The 25,864-nt window shown below is 40.7% G+C and overlaps 1 protein-coding gene across 8 annotated transcripts in view; it reads left to right on the forward strand.

Moving 5' to 3' along the window:
* The first annotated feature begins 2,190 nt into the window (after nucleotides 1-2,190).
* Nucleotides 2,191-25,864, forward strand: part of DNM3 (dynamin 3) — a 176,823-nt gene continuing 153,149 nt past the window's right edge. For all 8 annotated transcript variants that reach the window (XM_030494442.1, XM_030494443.1, XM_030494444.1 and 5 more), the window contains exons 1-2: nucleotides 2,191-2,355; nucleotides 18,495-18,568. In XM_030494442.1, the coding sequence (XP_030350302.1) occupies nucleotides 2,210-2,355; nucleotides 18,495-18,568 (220 nt within the window). In that variant the 5' untranslated portion in view covers nucleotides 2,191-2,209. The remainder of the gene's footprint in view (nucleotides 2,356-18,494; nucleotides 18,569-25,864) is intronic.

Consider the following 25,864-nt stretch of genomic DNA (forward strand, 5'->3'; position numbering starts at 1 on the left):
TCTGTTTTCCTTTAATTTATCCACTCTGACTCAACAAATTTGGAAAGCCAGGCTGGGTTCTGCATTGAGGTTCGGAACAAGTTGTCTGGAGAAGACAGTTAGAAAAAGCAGAGACCTGAAAGTACGCTCAGGTGCCCTTCCTCTCTTCTTCACTGCTGTCTTGAAATTGTTGGAAAAGTGAGCACCCTCTTGATAACATGGGCGTGCATAATGAAAATGTTTGTGTTTTTTCTTTACTTGGTTGCTTGTGGCTTTTTTTCTGGGGGGTGGGGGTGGATTTTTGTAAGTGATGGAGTTGCAGGGCAAGTGTGGTCTCTAAGCAGCTTTAACTCAGCTTCCGCAGTTTGGTTTGGAAACTTCCCAGACTTGGGGGCGTAACTCAAACTTTTACTAATCATAGATGTTTATAGATGTTTTAAATTTTTATTTTATTTTTCTTAATTACCGAGGCAAAGAAAGATATAATTTAAAGACCTAATGGACAGGACAGTTCCTGGGGTTATCAATTTGCAGGTGTGCATAGTGTTGCTCCCGAGGCATCGTGCCTTTTTTAATCTTCGTTTCTCTTGTGGAGAAGCAATGCTATTGCTGGCTGCTCTTCTACTGATCTTAATTATTTCACTGGGGCAGCACAAAGTACTCCACTGGTCAGAGGGGATGGATTTGGCCAGAACATAATACTGTTGTTCCCAGCTTCCAGCCTCTGTAGAAACCCATGAACTGGAGGAAGGCCAGGCAGCTAGTGTAGTGCCTCCTGGCATAGCCTGCTTGCTCAGGAGTGTGGAAAAAAATACTCATGCTGCTAATTGGCATAATTATGTCAATAACCCCCAGGCCTCCTCTAGGTAGAGATGATCGCAAGGCTTTTCCTAGAGGCTGTGATGCTGGGAAGTTGATCTAACCTCAGTGGCAAAATGACTGCTAGAGAAGCTCTCTGCATTATGCCGATTAGAAACATTTTAGCCAGAGCTAAACGAAACTGTTCATTTGTTTTCAGGGTTAGAAGTCATTCAGTTGTGAAGAGTAGTTTTTTACACTTATCCAGAGCTCTGGCCAAGAAGTTTTGAAAATCCTCCAGATTGTCAGTATCTGTCAGTCTGTGGGATGTTTGCAGTTCCCTTTTGTTTTGCTTTTCATGCTGAGCGAGGCTGCTGTCTGGTTTAATACAGAGGGTAACTTTTATCGCTGCAGGACTCCAAAGCCTCTGTTTTGGATATTTTTGTGTTGTGACTGCTGCCAGTAATCACAGACAAATGTAGTCTCTGTTGTTCGCCTGTGCTTTTAGCGCAGCCTCAGTATGCATTTTTAATTGAACCCACTGCAACGATGTGGCTCAGGCCCTGCTATTTCTTCCCAGCCTGTTCCTGAACCATCCACCTGCTACCAGCCCTCCTGGACCCAGCTTCTCAGGCCTGCCCTGGCATGGTTCTGGTGACCATGTGTCTGACCCTGGCCACACTCCTGCCCATGGATGAGCATTGGTGCTGCTTGCCAGGGCCCCTCGAGTGCTGGGGGGAGATCATGGCTCCCCTGCTTCCGTTCCCATTGTGGGCGGGAGCCGGGAGGAATTCAGCCATTGGGACTGCTTCAAAATATCCTGCTCAGCAGACTGCGAAGTGCTGAAGCCAGCTGTCTGCCATGTCCCATGCCGGCAGGTGGGACCCAGCTCCTCTGTGAGCTCCTGGTTTGGCCCTGTTCCTAGTTTGGTGCCAAACTCGTAAAGGAAGAGTACATGCAAACCTCCGCTGGGTGCTGGAGGATGGCATAGCCGGGCATGGCCCTGTGCCGGGGACAGGGTGACTGGCTGGGGTCGGGGCTTTGGGGAGAGGAGCAGCGTGGCGGTCTCTGGTCGGGACGCGGACATGGGTGAACCGTGGTCCTTGCGCCCAAGGGTCCCAGCACCAAGGCCAGCTTGCCCACGTGGAGGAGCGCACCCAGCCACTCGGGCGGGCAGCGGGGGACCGGCGGCTCCAGCCTGCCGGCGGGACCCCAGGGATGCTCCTTGCAAGTTGCTGGCCTCTGCCGCTGCGGGACCGCAGAACGGGCAGAGCACACCCACCACAGCGGCCCCGGGCTCCGCCGCTCCGACCCGCGCCGGGCGGGGGCGGGGCACTCCCGCGGAGGCCCCGCCCCCCGTCTCGGGGGTGGCACGCATGCGCAGTGCGCTGCCCGTTACCTGTCAGCGGCAGAGGAGAGGCGACGCGGCGGGATGGAGGGGCTTATCCCGCTCGTCAACCGGCTGCAGGACGCCTTCGCGGCGCTGGGCCAGAGCTGCCTGCTGGACCTGCCGCAGATCGCTGTGGTGGGCGGGCAGAGCGCCGGCAAGAGCTCCGTGCTGGAAAACTGCGTCTCCAGGTGAGGCGGCGGGCGCGAGACGCCCCCTCAGCGGCGCCCTCTGCCCCCCCCCCGGCCGGCCGCGCGCGCCGTTCCCAGCGGTTGTTGTGTGCGTGTGTGTGTGTCCCACCCCGCTCCCTCCAACGGTCGCAACGCTGCGACCCCGTAGCGGCCGTTGGAGGCTGGCTGCGAGCGAGGACGGACGGGGGGGGGGGTCCTGGCTCCGCGCCGGCCGGGGGTGTGCGGTACGCCCCTCCAGTGCCACGAGAGGCGGGGAGGGGTGAGGCGGGTCCTGGCTCGGCGCGAGGAAGCCGGCGCACCTCCGATGTAAGCGCGTCCGTGTGCCCGGTGCGGGGCTTAACCGCTGTTTGGGGGAAAAAAAGGTGTTTAAAGCCCTAAATCCTAATTCCGGTGGGTGTTCTGGGTCTGGCCGGCTAATGGTTCACATACCGCTGCTTACAATTCGTGCCGTCCTAACGCACATATGGGTATTGGCATCTCTTCTAAAAATCGCAAAAAATCAAGGGGAAGCCTGATGATTCAGGTGGTCCCTTCGACGGACAGACTGTCTCTGAAGATCTCCTGACGTAAACATGAACTTCACGTGCTGCTTCATAAAGTTGCTGCTGCGTTTGCCGCAAAGAGCGTGCGGGCTGCCGGAGGGAGGTGGTGTTTTCAGAGCGTAGCTGCAGCCGTTAGTCGGCATATAGGATCAAAAAGTGCTGTTGTATGTCAGTGACTGGGGAACTTCTATGCTTGGAGATCTTCAGTGAAGGTAATATTAAATGCTGTGTCTCCCCACAGCCTAGCCATGTGTCAGACTGTAACAGCTCTTGAAACACAGTATAAAAATACTATGCAGTTGTTTTTCATCTCCACTTCAGAATTTACTCTTGCTGTGTTAAATGTCAGTTCTTGAGCTTCTTTCTAGTTAAAAACTGACATTAACAGTACTGCCAATCTCTCAAGTTTAGAAATCACAAATAAGATTCTCAGAAATCACTATTGGCTATTGAATTATTACATTTTTCTTTAAAGAAGTCTTTTAAAAGTATTCTTGTAGCTTTTTGGCTTTTTGATCTATGTGTCCATGAAGCTGTGCAAACCACATGTGCCAAGGAGGAAAGGCATCTTCAGCTTTCTTGTCAATAAGGATATTTTGGTTCCTGTCACAAAGCCTTGTCTGGGGTGGCATCCAACAGCAGGGGCTGTGGGCTAATGTCATTCTCCAAATCCAGTTGTTCTGTAGTGCTCCCAGATGCTTGCTATTACTCCCCTGCTAGAGGGATCTGCTCCATCTGATCTGCCACCTGGATGTGCCTGGCTTGAGTGAAAGGTGAAAATGAGCAGTTTATACTAATCTGTCCTATTTGGACAAGAAGCTGGAACCAGCTGCATGAGTGAGACATGGACATTTCTAGGAAGAATTATGAAGAAAAGCAAAGGGCAGTGACTTTTTTCACCCACGTAGTTATTCACCATGCAGCCTGTGGACACTGCAAGAGTCTCTTCAGAGAAGAGCTTACAGAGTACTGTGAAGCACCGGGACACACAGGATCTGGAATTTGGATTCTTTCAACCCTATCTCAGAGTTTACGTTATTGTTTCATGCAGTAACTTCTTGAGATACAGATACTACAGATCTGTAGTATCTCCTTACTTGCAAGCTTGGAGCCTATTGCAAATGTGACATTAGAATGCATTACTTTAAACCTATTCCATGAGATTTCAGCAACTGTGTTTTACTTGTGCTTTTCCTCCACACTGAGTATGTGTGGTCAGCAGATGTGTACTTGCTAAGCTGCGAGAACCCTCAGAGCCAGATTAATAAATATCCATGAGATTTGAAGAGCATTTTGCTTGTCAGAGCAGCAGGCAAAATTATCTATGGCTCTTTTTAGTAAGCAATAGGATGTTCCTGTTTTTACGGCATAAGGAAGTTGTTCTCCTCAAACAAGAAGTTTATTACAACTTCTTCTGTCTTAGTATAGCTTATAGAGGTAGCGCGCCTTGTAGAGATGTTATGCTCATTTCTTTTTGGTAGTGGGACATTGCATGATGTATGATTAACCACAGGGTGAACACTAACCAATAGTAACACAGCTTTGAAATTCACATAAAAATAAAATAGTGCTACCATTGTACTGGTTTGAGTGTTAATTCCTATGGCTTTTTATTTGAGGCTTTCAGTTCTGTGGTTTGGTTTTTTTGGGGGGTTTCTTCTCCCCTCCCCAGTTTACACATTCAAGATCTCCTTTCTTCAGGATCAGCTGTAATTGGTAAGAGAAAGGCATGCTATCCTCTATGTGGAAGGCAGGGTCTTCCTACAAAGATGGTGTTGGTTGATAACCTGAGTATTTGTTAGTGGAGCTCTAGTGGGGTTAATAAGGTTCTTAACTCTGGGATACAATTGTTATTCTCTTTTGCCTGTAGCCACTAGACCATTGTGCCTCTTTCAGTCTTTCACAAGGACTTTGGTTGTGCAAGGATGACTTCTTCTTTTCGGACACAGGAAACCTATTTTCTAGCTTGCAGGTGGTATCAGAGTTGGAGCTTGTTTATGGAGCCTAGCTGCTCAGGAAACATGTTGGGATATATTGTATTACCCACCATCTAATGAATGCATCAGAAGGGTTGTGAAGGATCTGGCTCTGGCACAGTTCTATGGGCTGGCAGATGGTTCTGGAAGTGGGATCCACATCCTGTTGTTTTTAAAGCTGCTGAATGACACACATCCATAACTGTCACCAGTGTAGCATCAAGCCTTAAGCCTTGTTTAGGTGCACATGGCATCCTTAATTACTAAAAACAGTCAGTGGATATGTTGGGATTAGATTGCATGTTTGATATGCATCAGCACTGGTGTTGTGTGAGGGTGAATGTTTGCCTGCTCTGGGAATTGTGACACCCAGAGCTGTTTGTGTCATTGTAGGTTGGCTTGGAACAAGGCTGGAGTGGAGCAGTGCCAAATTTCCCAGTGTAGCCATTATTGTTACTATTTGGGTTAGTATCTGCTGAGGCATTTGGAGAGTTTGCTCTTCACTTATTGCTCCTCTGTATGTAAGGAGCCTGCTTCTTTGGGTAGTCAAGGACTGTATTTGAAGGGTTTCCTCTGAGGTTTCTTGTTATATTTAGATGGAAAAAGAGATTCCAGGGAGCACCTGAGGACAATAGTAATTTCCATTTATGGGTTAGACCTTCATGTGTTCCTAACTAGAGCTCATGACACTTATTTAAGGAAATGGTATTGTCTGGAGAGCAAGTGTTCTTGCTTGCTTCTCTTTGTAATAGAAGTACATGTGCTCTTAAGATACTGAGCCAATGTTTGAAGCAAAGGATCTAGTGCAATCTTCTGGTAGAAGTTGGTGGGAGAGAGATTCAAAAGCACAAAGGGGAGTCAAACATCTAATCCAATAGATCGCCAGTGGGAGATGGGCACTTCGCCTGGGTTTACTTTTTTTGCTACAGATGAGTACAGGACCATGACCCTTAGATGTTGTTTGTACTTTTTAAACATCTTGCTTTTGATGATAATAGGGTCACTTAAAAGAAAAGGAATGGCAGCAAGCAATCCCTGGAAACTGTATTTGTAGAGAAAGCATTTCCTATTATTTCATATATCCAAATGGGCTTTTAAGATAACTAAAGGCACAGATGGCAAGCTACCTTGTCAGGGCCTCTTTCTCTAGATTTGAATCAGAACCCTATTTTATTCTTACAAATAATGAGAAATTAATAACTAGATTTCAAAGCTGAAAGCTCTTTACTTCCTTCCCTGCTTAATATAATATAAACTGCATGTGGCCAAATAATTGTTTTATAAGAGACGTGAACTCTTGATTGTGAGCCTGTCAGTCACAATCAAACAAGCACTTTCGTTTTAAGAGCCTGAGGTCTGGTTTTGTAATACAGCTTTGCAGGTTTTTGATCTGAGGCGCTTTTGATAATTTTATGGCTGCTGCCTGTTGTACAGCTATTTATTATGACATATGTACTTTTCCCCTCCCCAAATTATGATTCCTTGTGTGCTCAGCTCATTCTTTTTTTGCTCGAGATGGCGGTTGTGAAAAGACTGCGTTGAATCATTAGGGGAACAGAAAGGACTTTAAATCTGGCTGCTGAGGCAGAGAATTTCTCCAAAGAAAGTAGACACATGCTTAGATTGCCTGCTTCCTGGGGGAGATATAGTTAAAATTGTTGTAGATATTTTGTTATTTTAGTTACTAGTTACGGACAGAAAAACTTCTTTACAGAGAATTCTCTTTTGTGAAACAGGCATGAAAAAGCTAAGTCAGAGACACAAAATGAAATGTGGTGCTATCTATTCTTTTAATCTTAAGGATCTTCTGGAAATGAGAATCAGACGCTCCTTTTCCTGACTAATTAAGCCTTTGTACAGCAGTATTGAGTGTATTAGTGTAGTTATCAAAATACTCTGGTGCACTGAAAGCAAGAATTGTTTCTGGGTATTCCATTAAATAGAAACAGCAGCATATGAGACAGTGCCTCATTAAGGTTTCTTCCCCAAATACATTTTTGCATTTAGAAGTTGCAGAACAAACCTGGCCATTTTGATGGGATATAGATGGCCTAGTTTTTTCCTTAAATGTAACTCCATTGTGGATTTTAAGTCATTTTTCTAAACATTTTTATTACTTTAATGAACACAAGCTTGGTGTTTGAAGTCTGAGACCTAGACTTCGGAAAAACCTCAAAACCCTGCAAAAAGAAATATGCAAAAAACCCCAGTCTAGTCTTGAGTGCCTTCTGAGAAATCAGTGCTACAAATTCGGTGGCAGTTGTTACTGGAAGTTCAATCCATCAAGGGTACTGAAGGTGACTGCATACCTCCTATCACCTTTCAAAAGTGAATAGTCATCTAGTGAGAGGTCTGTCTTTCTATTTATTTATTTATTTATTTATTTATTTATTTATATTCGGATCATATGTATCCACTTTATCTCAACTTTCCTGATTCTTAAGATAAAGACACTTCAGATTGTCTGACTCTCCAAACTCTGCTATAATGTTTATATATCCTGATACTCGCTGCCTTCAGGAAGGAACCCACTCTTCCGATTTTGTAGTATTGAAATAACAAATAACAAGCACCTTTGCTGTCTTGCAGTTTCTTGATGGACATTGCTCATGCAAATGTTTCAAGTTTACGTTATTTTTCTTTGTAGATGAAGTAGAAACCAAGGCTTTCCAGTTTAGATAAATATGATTGTTTGGACATTCACCTATAAGCATAGGGAGTGATGCTGCTGTGGATTGCAGCAGAGAAATAGAAGTATAAACATTGCTCTCTTCTCTGCACCGAGTTACCGTATGACCTCAAACTCTTATTTAGACATTACCTGCATCTGTATCCGCGTGTATACACCTAAAGTCTTTACTGTCTTAACTGTGTGTAGGATTTACATTTTTATTCCTTTATTTTTAAGTTGCTCCTATTTCTAAAGAAAGACGTTAGCATGTAATCTTAAAATTTGCTGGTTTTAGGTTGTGCCTTTAACAGCTTAGTCAGAGAGGGATTGTGTTTGTGGTTTGCCATCTATGAGTTGATCAGTGATCAAATTGGTGATATTCTTTAAGTATTCATGGGCTTCTTAAACATGTCTGCCCAGATGCAAGCACAGAGGGGCAGAAGCCATTTTTCCTCCCCCCCCCCCTTTTTTTTTTTAAAACATTGCATTTTCTAGTAAACACAAGCCTGTGAACTCACCTTGTTTGCCGTGCTCCTGTGTAACGGGTTACTGGGAATCCTTTTAATGCTGTATGCCTGCAGTGTAAAGCCTGTAGTGTAAATATGCTGAGAACAGGAAATGAGTGTTATTTAACTGTGACCTTGCATCTTTTTCTTCAGCAACTTGCACTGAGATGAACAAGACAGCATTATTGAACTAGAGAGGAGCAAAATCCCATTTAACTGCACGCTGGGCTTTGATGTACTGCCAAGTACTGTTGTCTGTGATAGCCTCTGGGATACAAAGGATACTGTAGCTGTAGATAAGAGAGGATTTCAACCGAAGTGTCTAGTGATAATGTCAGCTTTTATAATTCATATGTAGAAGTTAGTTAAGCTTTTAATTCAATACCTAGCATGATATTTCTGCATCCTAGTTCCTGTGCAAAATCACCAAGGTATCATTCTTCGGGTAGGCAGGAGATGACTTATTTGCTGTAATACAGCTAGGTTTCCACCCTCGTAGATGGTATGATCAAAGCTAGATTACCCTTAAGTGTTTGGTATTTTGTTTACTATGTACAGTGCAGATGCCTAAAAATGTACACATATATTAGGAGATGCTTAGCTGTAGAGGATGCTCTAAAATGGTCTCTGTAACTCACCTGCAGAGAATAGGCAGGGCTCTGCGTGGCAAGCACAACAACTGTAAGACATCTCTAGCTCTGCTGCGCAGCAGTGGATGAAATGGGCTATGTTCCAGATCTATTCAGCAGCCAAGCTAGAAGCTGCTGAAGAAATTTTAGCATAATCCATCAGAGGCAGTGTTGTGCCCTTGCGTGCTCACCTGTTATTTTGTTCAGGTTCTAAACAAATGTTGACAGAAGAGCCCCAATGTCTGTCAGATCTGGGAAATAGGCTGGAAAGCATTAGAAGCCTGTGCTGAGACCTCCAGCATTATGACTTTGTTAGTGCTCTGGGAAGTAGCAGCATAAAATGTTTTTTTGGTCAGACTTTTAGTATAAAAGTTTCTCATGGTAATAATTCAGTTTCTGTTGAGCAGAGAGATGGGAGATCATGGCTGATATTAAATTTCAGTATTTAGCTAAACAGATTTTACGTTATCGTGGACAGCGTATTCATTTGCACATATTACAAGCTCAAAGCAGGATAAATGGGCAGGTAAAAAAGAATAAAATGGCTAGAGAAGTGGTTTGAGAGACTTGGACCACTTGTTTTGGAAACAACTGCCTTCCGTGTGTAGTTGTCCTTCTGTCTGTAAATTCAGGCTGTCTTTATACTGCAGTTCCCATTGTGTGTACATTCTGAGGGAAGCAGAATAATTGAATCCAGTTACATTTGAGCTGTGCTGAAATAATCTGAAATGGCTTGTATTGTACCAAGAAAGGTAACCGTACAGTTTGACACCTTGTGCACCATGTGAGAGAGAAATATATTTTCACAGTGCTTCTGAAAAGGCAAAACTTTTTGGACTTGGTTACGATGTGGCGTAGCTGATGTATGCTATTATTACTGTTTAAAAAGTCTGCATTGATGGATCTGAGTTCAGAACAGTGTGATTTGGGAAGAAGGGCAGAAGCTTATTTTTTCTGAGTTTTTGATGACAGCACTGAAATTTGCAATATGTAATGGTTTTGTCATGACAGAGTATCCAGAGGTGAATTATTGGCTAAAATGCAAGTAACTATATAGTAGCTAAGTTCATGTAGCCATGATGTGCCTGCAGTGTCTGGGACATGCTTTCTTTCTGATTCTTGCAATCAGATTATTTTTTTTTTTCTTTTTCCTGTTTGTATCTGATTATATTTTAGAGGAAAACATTTTACTGAAATACTTTCTGCAGAAACATTTTAATAGTATTTGGCAGCTGTGATAAAAAAAAAAACCCAAACCAACTTCTATTTAGAGCACTGACAACAATTTAAAGTGAGTAAAAAATTTTTTTTTCATTTCTTGTATTGAGATACAAAATCTTGCTGCATTAGTATTCATCCTGAGAATGGATGGGCTTTCATGCACCAACATCCTATGCAAATTAGTCCTTTTCTAAGAGCAAACATATCTGATTAGGGAGAATACAGTTGTCTGCAAAGTCTGCTTTATTCTTTTCAACAGAAAAATTCTGAGAATTGTTGGGTGGGTTTTTCTTGTGTCTTGTGGTTTCTCACCCTCCTTCCCTGTTTGGAATTGATGGAGAACACTGTTGAGCAGGAAATAGCAGAAGCTTTTGTGAAATCTTAAAAGAGAAAGAGGAAAAGGGGCATTTTCACAAATGGAATTAGGATGATGCAGCAAAGTTTTGGATGCCTGCCAGGGAAGACAGATGCCTCCTGCATACAGTGGCTTGCCGATGAGACTGCACGTTGGCAGCTTCCCGATCTGTTAATACAGCAAACCTACAGCCCGAGCATAATCACTGCAAACAGAGCACTGTTCATCTTACCACTTCTATGTTTTTGCCTGGCAAGTTTTCATAGCTGTGTATGGCAAGTTTTCAGTCCTATAAACATTAATTATTGAGACTTTAAAGCTTTGTATCATGTAAAATCCATGTTTTTTAATACTAGGAAGTGCATTTTCTTTCCTTGCTTCAGTGAATGGGCTTGCGTTTTTCTGTAAAGAAATGCAATGTGAACTGCTGTCAAAATAGGATTTGGGGTGCTAATAATGGTCTGTGCCTTCTCGAGTTCTGTTCAAATGTCCCCTATTTTGGAGAACCTCTTGACTCTAGTCATGTTTAGTGCAAGACTTCACCACTAGGACTGAAGTAGTTTTTGGCCCTGATTTTCTCATAGCCCTATAATATTTACTTTAATGGAGGAGATGTACTAATTTCTGGCTTCCTGTAAGTAGCAGCAGCATTTCTGCTCAACAAGCAGCATCTTCCAGATACAAGAGAAGTATAATGGCAGTGGTTTCTAAACCTGCTCTGTCTCCAGGCTTTTGCATGAAGAGGATATCTCAAGCTTTTCTTGCCTTAATGGTGCTGAAGTGTTGTCACTGTACTTAGTTGTTATGGAGGTGCCCAGTTAGTGTGACCGAAATCCTTTTTTTGTACTATTTCCCTCTGGATTTTTGTATAATTGATCTCAGCTCCATAAAGGAGTGAAGGAAGGGAGACCCAAGGAGACATTTTAGGCTGCTAGGTTATAGTGCTATATACGAGTTTCAAGATTTTTAAATCTTGATTCTGCTTGTGTGCTTACCTGAAAGTGATGGATAATTGGAGTTCTAGTGCTTTGGCTGTAGAATTCCAGCAGTTCAGCAATGGTGATGAAGGATGCCACTGGTTTGGAAAATGGCTTCTCAAAGATGCCAAGTTTATCCACCCTGTTTAAAAAACCAGAGATAATTAACAGCCCTCGCATGTCTGGATATTCAGTTTCTCACCCCTAAGTCATACCCAAACTGCATGGGCTGCAATGTGTAGTTACTACTGCTGGGCATCGGGCTGCATCTTGATTCAGCAGGTTAATTAAAATGATCTCTTAACTGAAGGAAGATTTTCCTTGAAAGAATGGAGAATGCAAACTGGAACCAAACTTTATCAGAGAACTTGAACTAAGCACTACAGTGTCATGATAAAGATGCCAGCATCTCTGCTCTGTGGCTTACAAAAAATCCTGGAAAGACTGGTATTGAGCTTTAGGAGCTAATATATCCGATATCACTAAAAATCCACAACCTCCTAATGTATTTAGCTTGCCTAGTAGGCCTAATGAAGATAGGTATCGTTGATCTTCAATAAAAAGAGGTTTAATTATTTTCTTCATGTAAGCCCCGTTATGTAAGGCTGAGATTTTGCAGCCATTGAACAAAGCTGTGGGAGACTCTTGATTGACACACATTATGCCAAAACAAAAAACATTTGCTCTTCTGTAACTAAAGAAGGGAGGTGAGGGATCAAGTGGTGACTAATAACAAGAATTGGTCTCTCTGCTTTGAGCTAATGAGGAACAACATATATAGCCAAATATCAGTGTGATGTAGAAAGTGATGTATTCTACTGTATTGCATGGGGAAAAAAAAGGTATGTGGCTGAGACTACATACCATAACACAGAGGTAGTGCTTTAAAGCTTTTGAGGCTTCTTGAAAACATGTCCTGGGGTTATCTTTGTCCTGTCATTTGGAGGGTAGAGGAATTGTGCTTCCAAAGCAACTAAGGAAGAAAAAATATGGTGAGGTCTAGTGTCAGTGATGACAAGCATCTTCTGAGAAAGTACTTCAGTCAGTGCTACGAATTTAATGCCTAAGAAAACCTCTGTTTAAACACAAAGTACATTTTCTACCACTTGGACATACCCTGGTTTGTATGAAACAAAAGCGCGTGAAGGATCCGCTGCTGGGTCTTTGTGATGTTGGTGAGTGCAGGAGCAAGAGCAGGTGGGATAGAATGAACACATCTGCCAAAATAGGTCTTCATATATATATTTTTTTTCATAAAGAGTTCTTTGGTTGCAAATTAACTGGTTTTGGTTTGTGGGTTTTAAAAAATGAAGTAGAGGAAAGAAGTTAGAAGTTATCAATGTCCCTCTTCTGCAGGCTTACACTGGACCATGCTTTTCCCTCTTGTGGGTTTGTTTTTTGGTTTTGTTTCTTTTTTTAGCACTTCGCTTTAAAACTAAATATCATAAATGCAAGAAAAAGGAAAGCCTTTTGTAGTAGTTCTGTACAGTGTACATTTGTCACAGAACTTGGAGATGCTTGGCTATATTGGCATGTGTAAGTGTTCACTGTGAAACAGTGTATTCTGTTGCACAAGATATGGCCATTCATCAGCCGGTGTGAGCCACAAGTGCTCCCAGTGTGCCAGGCTGGAGTTGTATGGAACAATAAACACTGCGTTGGAAAAAGGCCCAGGAAAACTGTTGGCTTTGGACATAGTTGCTTCCTATTCTAATGGAAGCTGCATTGCAGTCCTTGGCAAATCTTGGGAATAAAGGCCTGTGTGGAATGCTACAGCAGCAGTCTTGTTCATATTAGCTGCTCATGGAACATGGCCTTTCTGTAATTGAGGGAAGGTTAAGGTCTTGGGACAAACTTTGGTTTAGTGGAAAAACTTTTATAATTAACATTACCATTATTGTTTGGCAGAATGATACAGATTTAGATGGGTCATTTGTGCTCTTCTGTAAGGCAATTATGGCTCTTGTTCCGAGCCTGTCTTGTTTTCTTGTTTCTACCCTTTGTGAAAAACATGGAAGCTTTAGAGGGACTTCTATTTTTTTTTTTTTTTTTTTTTTTTTTTACAAATCATCACTATCAGTCTTATTTGTTCCTAGCTCTTCAATTAATGCAGTTACTGTGTAATCAGTGACATTTCCTCCATTATTTGATTTCCTGGATCCCCCTGTGTTTTATATGAATTAAATATGTTGGTATTAAAGTAAATTAGTCATCATTTATTCTGTATAATACTGACCATGTAACTGATCTAAGTGCAGAACGTAATACTAGATGGCAAAGTAAAGCAGATTTAAGATACACTCTTTTGAAACCATGTTTAAGTGGTGATGTGTCATTGCTCTTCACACAAACTGGGGATTCTTCTGCTTTGCTTCTTCTTTTGTGCCTTTTTTTTTTTGTTTTTCTTTTTATAACATAATAAATACTGCTAGTGTCCTAGAGAGATCCTAAATGAAAACTTTTCCACTACCTGGAATATACACAATATATGTTGTTTATCTGATATGTATTCTTTCTTTGTAATCTATAGTCCTGTATTATAATTAGACAACCTCACTGAACCCTGTCTAGTTTGTTTTTCAGCATAGCACTTTGGTTTCTGCCCTTTCTAAAATTTGAAAGGGTGTTCCCATCTCTTCCATCGGACTCTTCCCACTAATGAATTGTCTAATTACCTTTCCAGCTTCTTTGCTTTCTGACTGTCAGGCAGAGTGGATAATATGATAAAGTAAAGAACCTACAGAGACATGAACTTAGTTTCTTTTTTCTTTATTTTCTTTAGGGTAAAGTTGTCTACTGTAGCAAAGATCAGACAGACCTCTCCCGGTCTTGTTATTATAAATTGCTAACGTGTTGGAATGGCAATTGATAACTTATTTCACCATCCTGTGACATCGGTTTTTAGAGACCTGGGGTTTAGCAAGTCAAATTCAAACTAATATCTGTTACCTTTACACTTTGATCAAATATTTTAGTACATATAATTGTCCAGATCTTTAATACTGGAAATGAGCAGTATTAGAGAGTGAAGACAGAACAGTTTATGTTGAGCAGTAAGATGTGAGTAATTTTACAGCTTTTAGGGTAAAAATTATTTGGCCCTGAAAATATTTTGCTCTTGAAAATATTTAATGGTATTCTAACAGATGAGTACATTCTAAGATTGAAGAGTTATTGGAGTGATGTTCTGGAAGACCTGGCTGCTTGCGTCTTATTTGCATTTGATATATTCAGTACTGGCTAGGCAATACCAGACCGGTTTTGCTGCTGGTCTCCAAACTGTCATGTCACAGTAGCATTGCTGCTGAGCTACTATAGCTGCTGTCAGCAGCGCGCCTTTTGCTGAAAATGCTGTAAGAATGAAGATGTAAAAGTAGTTTGATTCTTAATGCAGAATGCATGTCTTTTAAAGGAGCATATCTTTCATTCCCAGATGCATTCTTGCACAATGTGTTTCATTCTTGTTTCCCGCACCTTGTTATTGTTTCCCGCACCTTGTTACTGTGAAGTACTCTTGCAGTTGTGCACACAGGTACTCACAGGCTCACTCCCCCCACCACAGAAGACAGCCTTTTCTCTCCTTTGGTGGTGGTGTCTTTGTGCTCAAATTCTCAGGCATATACTTTTTTTCTAGATGGATTTCTTTGCAGCTGCTTCAACTCAGATGTTATTTTTTTTTAATTTTCTTTCTAGTTCTCATGAAACACTGACCAAAAGGTATGGAAAAGCAGCTGTTTTGAAGCTGTCCTTCAAAGAATATTGAGTGTGCCACCAGGACATTGAGGGGCATCATCCTTTTGGTCAGAAGGAACCTGTGACTCCACCGTGTTCAATCCTATTATATTTCTTGCTGCTGAAGCTACTTTTTTTTCTTCTTTAAGAAGCATTTTATTTAAGTAGGAATTTAAGGGGAAAAATGAGGGGGTGGGGCCATTCCTAATACATTGTGGGTTTTTTTTGGTTTTGTTTTGTTTTGGTTGGTTTGTTTGGGTTTTTTGGCAAACCCTGTGTAGAATGCTTTCCATACTAAGGTGATGGGGAGAAGACCTGCATCCTGCCTTGTGGATGTCAAAGTAGGCATTTCTGAGCAGCAGTGTACACTATTTAATTGGGTTCCCTTGCTGCTAGGATCATAATGTGGCACTATGTTGCTTCCCCCCCCCCCCCCCCAAATGCCAGTTATGTCTCAGATTTGACTTGCGTTTCTTTGTGTGTTTAAAGAAGTGCCTTTTTCTAGAAGTAGAGTTTATGTATTTATTTGTGACGTCTGATTTGGGTTGTGCTGAGAAAGTGCACAGATGCCATCGCCTTGTGGCTGAATCTGAAACTTCAGATTTGGGGTTTTTTTTGGGGGGGGGGGGTTAGGGGTTTTTTTTGTTTGTTTTTTTGTTGGTTTTTTTTAATTCCCTGTCCCTGTGGGGGCAGGTTTATTAATTCAAGTGGTTGTCTCCTTTGTAGAATACCCATTAAGCAGTTAAGGGGGAGGGTGGAGTGGAGTTTTCTCCTGAACTCTCCCCATGAACCCCTTGTTTCCTTTACTTATTGTCTTCTTTTCCTCTTCAAGCTGTGCATTTCAAGGAGAAACCTATGTCCTTCTGCTGTGTACTGTTTAGTTGGTTATGTGATCAACACAGCTCACCCTCTCCTGAGCAGGAATCTTTCTGCTGATGCTTGTTTCAACAGACAGTAGGCTTTCCAATGATAGTTCAACTTATTAGAGAGGGTTATCAAATGCCATCTTCTTTGGGCATGTTAAGAGGGTGTTCTGAAGGAAAAATTGTCTTGGTTTTCTTTGTAATTTTGATGTTGTGGAAAGGTCAGTGTTGTATAACTGGGAGTTGCATTAATGCAGTGTTCTTTATCTCTGAATGTGCTTAGTCTGAAGCAGAAAATCAGTAAGTCTTTTCAGCTTTTGACTCCCTGAAGGATTTTATTGCCTCATGTGGTACTGTAGAGGACCCTAGTTTGTTTTGTGTGATCAGTTTGTCCTGAATGACAGGCAATTCCTTGTAGCTTCATGATGGTAAATTTATTTATTACTTATTTCAAATCAGCTATCAAGTACTTGAAAATCAGTGTATGAAACTGTATCTTAACAGTCATTTTCTACATCCTGGGCTATTGTAATTTCAGTGCATACATAGGGATATGTTCCTATTAAAATTTTCTCCTCTTCCCCCTGAGAAAATGTCAGTAGATGGCACTTCACTGAGGCACAGGTTTCTCTCCACTGGTAGGTATTGAAATTGTGATAGACGTTTTGAAAGCTTTTGACATCTCTTTAAGCTAGTTCTTGTATCCTGTTGCTGTCTCGAGTGTGGTAAAACATCGCAGCAGGTTTAAATCAGTAGGGATGATGTTTTTGCAATAACTTTGTTTTAGAGATTACTTCAATTCCTAATTAATTGTACTTTTACCTGCAGATCTGTGTTTGAGTATAGAAGTGAAGGAGCTAGCTTGTGTTTGAACTGTCTCTCCTTTTGTGGTGCGCTTTAGCTTTAGTTTGCAGACTAATAGCACTGGAAACACGTATTAACAGGTACTGAGAAAGTGAGATTTTTATTTAGCTAGGAATTAACATTGTTTCATTCAAAATGCTGGGGAGTTCTAAAGTGGTGTGGGGCACAGCTGACAGCCAGTTCTGTTCCTCAGAGCCTTAGAACTTCTTGCTCATGGGATTTTTCTACTTTTTTTTTGGGTTTTTTTTTTTAATCCCTCTCCCTCCCATCTTAAGTTGGGAAGGATATCTTAGAGCTTGTATCATGGGTAGAGTTGCCATATTTCTCTTCAGGCTGCCAGAGCTTTGTTACCTTGCTGGCACTGGGTAGGTAGGTTCACTGTTGTTGAATTCCTAAGCCTGTCTTGAGCTGGGACTCCAAAGACCTAATATCCTCTGATTTGCACAAATAATATCCTGAAATGAAATATGTGTGTGTTTTATTTTTCAAACATGTATATGTACCCTCTAGGCTTCTTTTAAACCTTGTAAGTTTGTGTGCTGCCTTAAAGGAACTGCTCAAATCAGACATCCATTAAGTGGTACAAGGTTGGTATGAATACACACAATGATTATGGTAAGATGTGGTTTATCAAGAGGCTTGAGCACACCCATCTAAGCAGTTCTGTCTAAAGGGCTGACAGGGTTGTGTCTTTCTTCCTTTGGCTCTTGTCCTTTTCCTCACCCATCCCAAACACAGTGCACATTCCTGCCTCACCCTTTGTACTGGCACTAGCACATGTGGCAGCACAGTCACCCAGATCAGCTCTCTGATTTGACTGAAAATTTATGCCCTAACCATTTGCTGCATTGCTTTTCACCTGAGCCGGAGAGGTGAGTTAGCAATGCTCCTGAGGCAGGCAAGAAAGTGATTCAGCATCACTGAACCTCATCTCAAATTTTTTAAGAGTTTAATAGATATGGCAAATGGGGAAGGTCCTGAGAAGAGGAAAAAAGAAAAAAAAGAAGTATTATTTTGCTTTGGGTTTCTGATCATTGATTTTGCAACTAACAGTTCAAAGTTTTTCTAGGGTTTCGGTTGCATAGGGAGTCCCCTTGTCTTTGGAGGCATGGAAAGGATCATGGGGATGCGTAATAATATGACAGAGTTGCTGTCTTTGCTTAATTGTTTGCTTTCTGGTACAAGAAAACTCCCTCCTGCTGTCCCAGAACATTTCTAGTGTTCAACATTCACTCAAACTTCTGGGAGAATGTGCTTGCTGGAAGAGTTATTTGAGGATTTGAACTGGCAGAAGTACGTGAAAGAGTAGGTGCAGAGCGCTGGCAATTTGATTTGGCCAGAGCTTTGTTGTGGTGTGTGTGTGTATTCATATGTCCATGCCCTCTTCAAATCAAGGGTATGGTGTGGATGCTTCTATTTTAGAGAGGCCGATAAATATGGGCATGGCATCAGGTACTCTTACTGTGCAAGGTGAATTTTGAGACATTTTATGTGATGGTCATGAAGAAAGAGAATTGGTAATACCCCAATTTAATTCTTAGCAATTTAGTTTTAATATATATTTATCTAATGACAATTAGACAAATTAGACAATTAGACAAATTATCTAACCAAAATTAACAGCCCTACTTTACAGTAGTGTTTGATTTAAATCCATCCCCACCAACTTTCTATTTTCATTGCAGCTGAAGGTATAGAGGAAGTTCTAAATTAGTCCAACATCTTATGTAACTGAACAGTGCTTTCTGGGTAGTAACTGTTTTTTGCCCTTTTTTTTTTTTTTTTTTCTTTAAACGTTTCTAGGGATTTTCTTCCACGAGGTTCTGGAATTGTAACAAGACGACCATTGGTCCTGCAACTCATCACTGCCAAAACAGGTAACCTCTTTCTCTCTTTGGTTCAATGCGTGAACAAAGTTCTGATGCACTTCAGCAGGAGCAAAAAAAGCAAAATTATAGGAAAACTTAGCAGTGTCAAGAAAGGTGCTACTCGAGTGCCTGTAACCAAGGACCACTGCTTCAAAACTGTGTGCTCCTGACCAACTAATCTCGTTGTCTTATCTGTGAAAACAGTAAAATCTAAATCCTAGACCACGTAGTAAATTTAATTCAAGATCAAACTTGAAGCAGTGGAGAAACATTATTACATACAAAGTGTTTTAGAAGTTAGCTTTGGTTTATTCATTTCTTGATGAGTTTTACAGTTATGTTAGTTAACACTCCAAAATTGCTGTACTTCTACCTTTAACTCTTGCTCCACTGCACACAGATTTGATTCCACACAGCTTGTTTTCATGACTTGTCTGTTTTGGTTGGGCTCACTGCACTAAGTAGAGCAGAAGGTAGGCTGGGGGAGAACAACACTTCTGTGTATTTGTCTGGTCAAAAATAAAAATACAGTATGTGTATACTACTCAGTTATGTGGCATATTGAGATCTTTCATTAGAATTCACCACTTTAATTGCCCCTTGGTTGAGTACAATGTGCTGTTTTGTGGCTCAGTTCCCCAACATATGTAAAAGCAGCTATGGTTTTCCATTGGCTTCTAAAGCCAATTCATACTTTCAATGCCTCTATGGAATTTTCCATAGTGCTTATACTGTGTAAGAGAAAGGAAAAACTGGAATCCAGTATTTCTGTATGCTCAGCTTAGAAATGTTAGGATTTTTAAGTGTGTAATATGCTTAAGGTACTTTATATTAAAAGATGAAGTTCATTTTAGTTGGAGATATGAACACTTGTCATTTCTGCATATCTGGCTTTTATTCTGACAGAAAATGCAGAAATGCATCAATAAGGCCTAGCTATAGAGAATCTTCATCTAATTTTCCCAGCACCATGTAAAAGCAGAAGAAAAAGAAGAATTGAGCTCTGTGATAGCAATACTAACAAAATGACATGTGGGGACATATGAATTAGTAAGTAAGCTCTTACACTCTAATGTCAAGTGGTTAAATACTTATTCTTAGGCATCTATCCTAAATTTACCTCAACTGGTCTGTACTGCCCTATTTTGTAAAATCATCATCATTTGCCTTGGTTAAGGGGGCAATGAAAGCGCTTCTCTCTTTCTGGTATTTTGCCCATTAATATGTTTACATAGTATTACTAGATTTAGATAGGCCTCTAGGTACCTTCTCTGCTGAAAAGTAGTTCTTCATTATGGCTTAACGCAACAAAAACTTTAAAAGTTCTGGAGAACTGAGCTTCAGCCTAATTTTGTGTTTCCTGAATGGCAAGACACAATTTCTCCCTTTGGGAAATGCTGTATATTTCTGTTTGGGATTAGCTGCCAAGACCTTTAAAATGCAAGCTTTAATTATTTTGTTACTTTCTTTAAACTCTGTTCCACTGTTACTGTTTTTGGTGGTGAAATTCCAAATAACTTTATCTTTTAAACCACCTTTATCTTTCTGAACTAATTAAAGACAAAAAAAGGAAAAGAAAGAAAAGTACTTAGAGAAGCACAGTGTTCCTTTACAGGAAGCAGATGATGGACTGATTTTTATCAAGTCCATAATTACCTAAAATGTTATAGAAAGTAGAGGACTGTGTCAGCTTCTTGCCGCTCTAACAAGCTTAACTGATCTGTAATCCTATGATCTTTCTTGACTCTTTTAAAAGTAACTTCTTAAGATTATTTCTTGGGAGGGAGGGGGCACTTTCTCTATAGGAATGCAGAGATGACTGCAAGATATTTTAGCAACATTTTGCAACTGGCTGAGAATATTTTTGGAATGTGAATTTGATTGACTGAGGAGGTTAAAGCTTCATTTAAGTTTGAGTCATTGCATTAAGGGATAAAGATTGGTAGTTGAGGCATTTGTGCACGCTCAAGTAAGGGAAAGCTTAACCACTCATTATTAGGGTTGGACATGTCACTGAAGGGTGCAGCCCCTGAGGAGCTGTCAGAGGCCCTCCAACATCTGAAAGATCTGACACATCTAGGTAAAGAGTGGTTACTCCTGTGAGTATGGGAGGGGTAACATGAAACAATTCACTACCAAGAAATTTATCTAATGACATGTGGAGTATTTTACTTTTTTTTTAGAACTTTTTTTACTTCCTCTTAAAAAAAAAAATAATCTGTGTAATTAGTACAAAGCTATTTCGTAGCAACCTGTTGACCTCCTTTGATCACTAACATATTTTGGTGGCACCAGTACAATTCCCGAATGGATTTTTCCCATTTGTGCTTCCACGTCCATGCACATACTGTACTCTGCTGAAATCTTAGAGGCAAAGACAAAGGTTTTAATTAAATATTGCAACTAACAAGTCAGTCTTTAGTAGTTATGGCTATTTTCCTCTGAGTGTGATAATATGAGAAATACCTAGTAGCATAGAATAAGTCAAAATATGGATGTTAAAAATAATTTACAGTCCTCTGAAGGACTCTGACTTGTCCTTGACTATCCTACTTTGAGTCTTTTTTGGGACTGCCCAATTGCATTCAATTTCAAATGAAATTGCAAATGTGGCCTGTACCCAATAAATTAACGTATTGGCTAGAGGAGGAGGGGGTGGGGGGAATAATCTCCGTCTTGTAAATATTTTGAGGTTCCAAGGTGTCTTCTTGCAGCTAGAGGCTGATACTCATTACTTGTCCCAAAGTAGTTCATTGGCAGACCTGTAGGTAGGGTCACAAATTTTCATTCCTATTCTTCATCTCATGTTTTTGATTCAGTCGCTCCTCTTCTACCGTAGAAAAGTGCTATATACAGTCTCTTGCTGGAAGAGAGAATTAAACTAAACAAGCATGCAGCGTTTGTTCTGTAATAAACATACCTAAATTCTGGTAAAGCAGCTTTGTTTCCTGCCTAGAAGTCACAACTGAAAAAAAGGGTCTTACCTGACTTGCCAAGCATGCTAAGCAACCCACATGCAGTTTGATATTCTTTCTGGTCACTGCATTTGGCCCTGAGCAATTCCACAGTGTTGGGAATGTCCAGTGTCAGGTCTAACAAGAGTCTTGTGCCTTTGTTGTTAGTCTCTGAAGGAGCTCGGAGTATATAATGGTTCTGGAGAAAATAGTCCTGCCTGGGAAGAAGCAATTCAGTGAGTTTTTAGAAGGCACAGGTGTGGACAGGGTGCTGTTAGCCAGGATGCTGTCTGATGGAGAATTTCAGGTTTTACATGGCAGGCAAGACAGCTGGGATGAATTAGCTTAGCCATTCTGAGGCTGTACATGGGAGGAATTTCACCTGTTCTTTTCCTGGATGAGAAGTTACATGTGAGGGCACTTTATTTTGTGAGGCTCTGATGTCTAAATTCAGGTAAAAACCATGCTGGTTCTTTCAGTATTTGTCTGCTGTTGTGTAACATACAGGGAGCTCATTCTTTCTCAGTAGACAGTGTTTGTTTCAAATGCTAACCTGTTGTGATATTTCAGCAGTTACCAGTGAGTCTAGAGGGCTGATCTTTCACTTTCTTACTGATCATTCCTTTTCAGGTGGAGGAATGCATTACATATTCCTGTAGTTATGCTTTTATAAGGATTTTTCCCTGTTTGTTTTTAAGATGTAAGTGTTGGCACACAGCTGACAAGAATTTTAAGGCTGCATTAGTGTTCAGTAGTCTTGAAGCAACATAACTGAATTCTGCGTAAGGTATGTTAGTTCCATTTCAAGTCAGTCTTCCCTCTGCAAGTTTTGCCAGTAAGCATGCTAACCTGTAGTAGTTTGTCATGTGTTACCATAATTTCTTAAAGGAGAGTTAATAAGCTGGTGGTTTTTTGCTTCCTTTGAGTGGGTATGCCTTAATTTATATATTAAACCCTATTTCTTAAACATTCTAAGTTTTTGTTCCACAACTGTCAATATACATCCTCGCTTGGTGATTCCGTGATCTAATGCATCAGTAATATTAAATACTTTTTGTAGGTGTTAGTAGCACCATTTAGAATTGTCTATTGAGTAAGGTTTGGGAAAGTAATGACTTGAAATGCCTAAGAAGGTCTTGAGAGGTGGGATATTTTGATTTTTTTGCATTTCCGCCCCCCCCCCCCCCCCTCCCGTTTTTGGTTTGGTTTTTGTTTTGTTTTGGTTTTTTTTTTGTTGTTGTTGTGTTTTTTTTGTTTTGTTTGTTTTTTTTGCCACCTATTCCATCTAACTGAGGCAACTTGTTCTTCCTCTTGCTGTGCTTTCTCCTGCCTGTGGAAGTGAGATAATTATGTGGATTTCTTCAGATTGGGTAGTATTTTTTTTTTTTAAACAGCAATGACAACAAAAAATTTACTGGGGTTTTAGTTGAAGCTTTTGTTCTTCTGTTTGTTAAAAACACATTGCCTACTATATAAAGCCTGTTATTTGTTATTTACGTGTTAAAGTATCTTGGCTCTAGGAGGGTTATTTTCCTCATCTTGATAACTGCTTTTGGAGGGGTTTTAGATTTTCTTCATGATCTTGTTTCAGTTTCTTTGCTAAAGAAGTGTCAGATTACAGATTTTGAAAATCATTGGGGTGGACATTTTTAGATGAGTCATATGTACAATACCCACTTTGTTTCAGTTCTGTTAATTAGAGCACTTAAATGGAAAGTAAATCACATGAGGTTCAAAAGTCATTCTGATTTTTTTTTTTCCCCTAAAGTCTTGCTGATGCTCTCTTCTAATGAAGTTGCTGAGCTTTAAAGCAAGTGTCTGTTGTTGAGACTACTCCTCAAGCATACCCATCTTTTATTGCCATCTGGTGGCAAAACCAATCCTCTAACAGAAAATGAAAAATTTGTAAAAAGAGCTTTAGATTGGTTATTTTGGCTAACACAGATGGTCTTAGAGATTTCGGCAGCAGGAAGGCATTTGGAGGTCTTGAAGGACAAAAACTAGAAAGGTGCCACAGTGCCAGTAGTTGGAAAGAGACAAGGCACTTTGCAAGGAAGGAAGGAAAAAAGGCTGCTGGCTTATGGATCCCATTTTCTGGCAGTTACTCATTCAGATAATGAACAGGGATACTGTAGAGACCAGTGAAGATATGGGAATTGCATACCCGAAAAGCTAAAAAGTGACATCACCATAGGGAAAAGGTGGTAGTGACTGGTGACCCCTTCCCTAGACAGTGAAATACTCATCACCCAAACAGGACTGATAAACTGGAAAAGGGATAGCGTTGCTGATCTGAAACCTGAATTTAAGCTGTTAGCGTAAGATTGCAGAAACTGCAAATCTTCCTTGCTGCTGCTGTTTATGTGTGTGTACTAGTAACGGTGTCTGGAGTAACCCGAGCTGATCAGCAGTGACTACTGATGTCTGGCAGCATGGATTTGAGGTCATTTCTGCTATCGGCACCCTCAAACAGTGTATGGGCTTCAGCTCATGTTTGGAAAAATTGATCTTACCCTCAAATGTTTGGTTTTGTAAGTGTTTTTTCCTGGAAAGTTTTGTTTCCTTGATCCTGGGTTGGCGCTCGCTCAGTGACATCAGGAAAGATGGAATTCACTTATTGAAAGACTGGGAAATAGCTCTATGTTTGCCAGTCTTCAAAAAGATAATAGAGAAAAGTGACAGAAAAATCAAAGTTCACTTTTAGAAAAGAAGAAATCTGTAATTAGTTATTAAATAACAATTTGAAAGATACTTGAGATGCATAACAGCCAACACAGTCATGAACAGAAATATCCTTGTCATAATCAGTATAATTTTATTTTTTTGTTACAGGAGAGCAGGCTTGTAAATAAAGGTGTGCTAAGTGCCTTATCTTAGGCAGAGTAAGGGTGTTTAAATTCTTTTGCATGGTTCTTTATTATATTAAGCAATCTCAGAAGACCTGGTCTGGAAAGGATTCCTGTAAGATGGATGCACAGTTGTTTACAGAGTGGAAGGGATATCCCTCCAGGTCATGTTCAGTATGTTGTATTACTGATAGGCTGACAGAACATAGCATGTTTAATAAGTTTATATTTGGCAAATACGAACAAGACTATGAAATACACTGGAGGGCAGAACTGGAATCTATATTGCTTGCAAAGGAAAAGAAATGCCTCAAAAGTAGGAAGAGGTTCAGCTACAATGAGAGCTGTTTCTGTACTGAAAGGTTAGTGTTTAGATAGCTGGTTTTTGGAAAAGAACCTGGTGATTGCAGCGGACCTCTAACAGAACACAATTCACTGATGTCATGCTGTCGTAAAATACAGAAGTAAATATGCATCAGCAGAAATTCAGTCTTAAAAGTAGTTCTACATTTTTCAGTCTTGGAAAGATCTTGGTGAGAGCTCTGCCTCTGTAGCGTTCAGAAAAATGCCTGGAGAATATCTGTGTGAGTGATTGAAGGTTTAGAATGTGTGATGTGTAAAGGAAGGTCGAAAAAAGAGAGATACATTTCTTCTTCAGAACATTTTCAAGAATGTGAAAGACTTGGATCAAAAAGAATGCTTCCCCCCCCCCCCCCCCCCCCCCCCCCCGGTATGAGTGTTTACCCTTACAATTAAGCATTTCACTGGTTCCTAAGAGCATGACCTGGTATTTTATGCTACTTATTTCATCAGATCTACACTACTTTAATTTTTTTAAATCTCTCATGCTACAATATTCTTGTCATCCTCTGCATTGACAGGATATTCTGGTTTTTCTTCAGAAAATACCAGGGTACTTGTAGCCTGGCTGCTTGAAGGTTAGCAGTGGGATGGCTGAGTTCTGAGTATTTGATCTTCAGCATGGTAGAAGAGCTAGAGAAATGGAGAATTAGAAGAGAGATTATAGATTGGATAAGGCAACAGGGGCTTTTGATACTGCCTCTCCGTTCAATGAAGAACTAATGAATGATTTGCTAGGGTTGAAATGGGTTCATTTGACTGCATTTACTTTGTTCAGAAAAAGCTGATCCACCATCAAAGAAAAGGTGATGTACTTAAGCTCATGTTGTTTATTTGCATGTTTTTTAAATCACTCTTTTGAAATTACTCTTTTGAAAAGCATTCTGACGCTTTGTGGGATGCTTCATTGAAGCTAACAAGACTCTTGTTGCTTGTGTGACATCTCCCTAAGGGACTGACAGATAGAATATGAAGTAATAGAATGTATTCTCCCTTTGCTATATGTTTATTTGTTTTGCTATAGGAGCACTATTTAATAAGTCACCTTTTCGAAAAACTCCAAGCTGGAGACTTAACTCTTGAATATGTTAGACTGGATACTACCACAGACTTGGAACAACTCTGCTTGAAATCACGTGGGGAAG

Source organism: Strigops habroptila, chromosome 8, assembly GCF_004027225.2.
Source record: "Strigops habroptila isolate Jane chromosome 8, bStrHab1.2.pri, whole genome shotgun sequence".
Lineage (NCBI taxonomy): Eukaryota > Metazoa > Chordata > Aves > Psittaciformes > Psittacidae > Strigops > Strigops habroptila.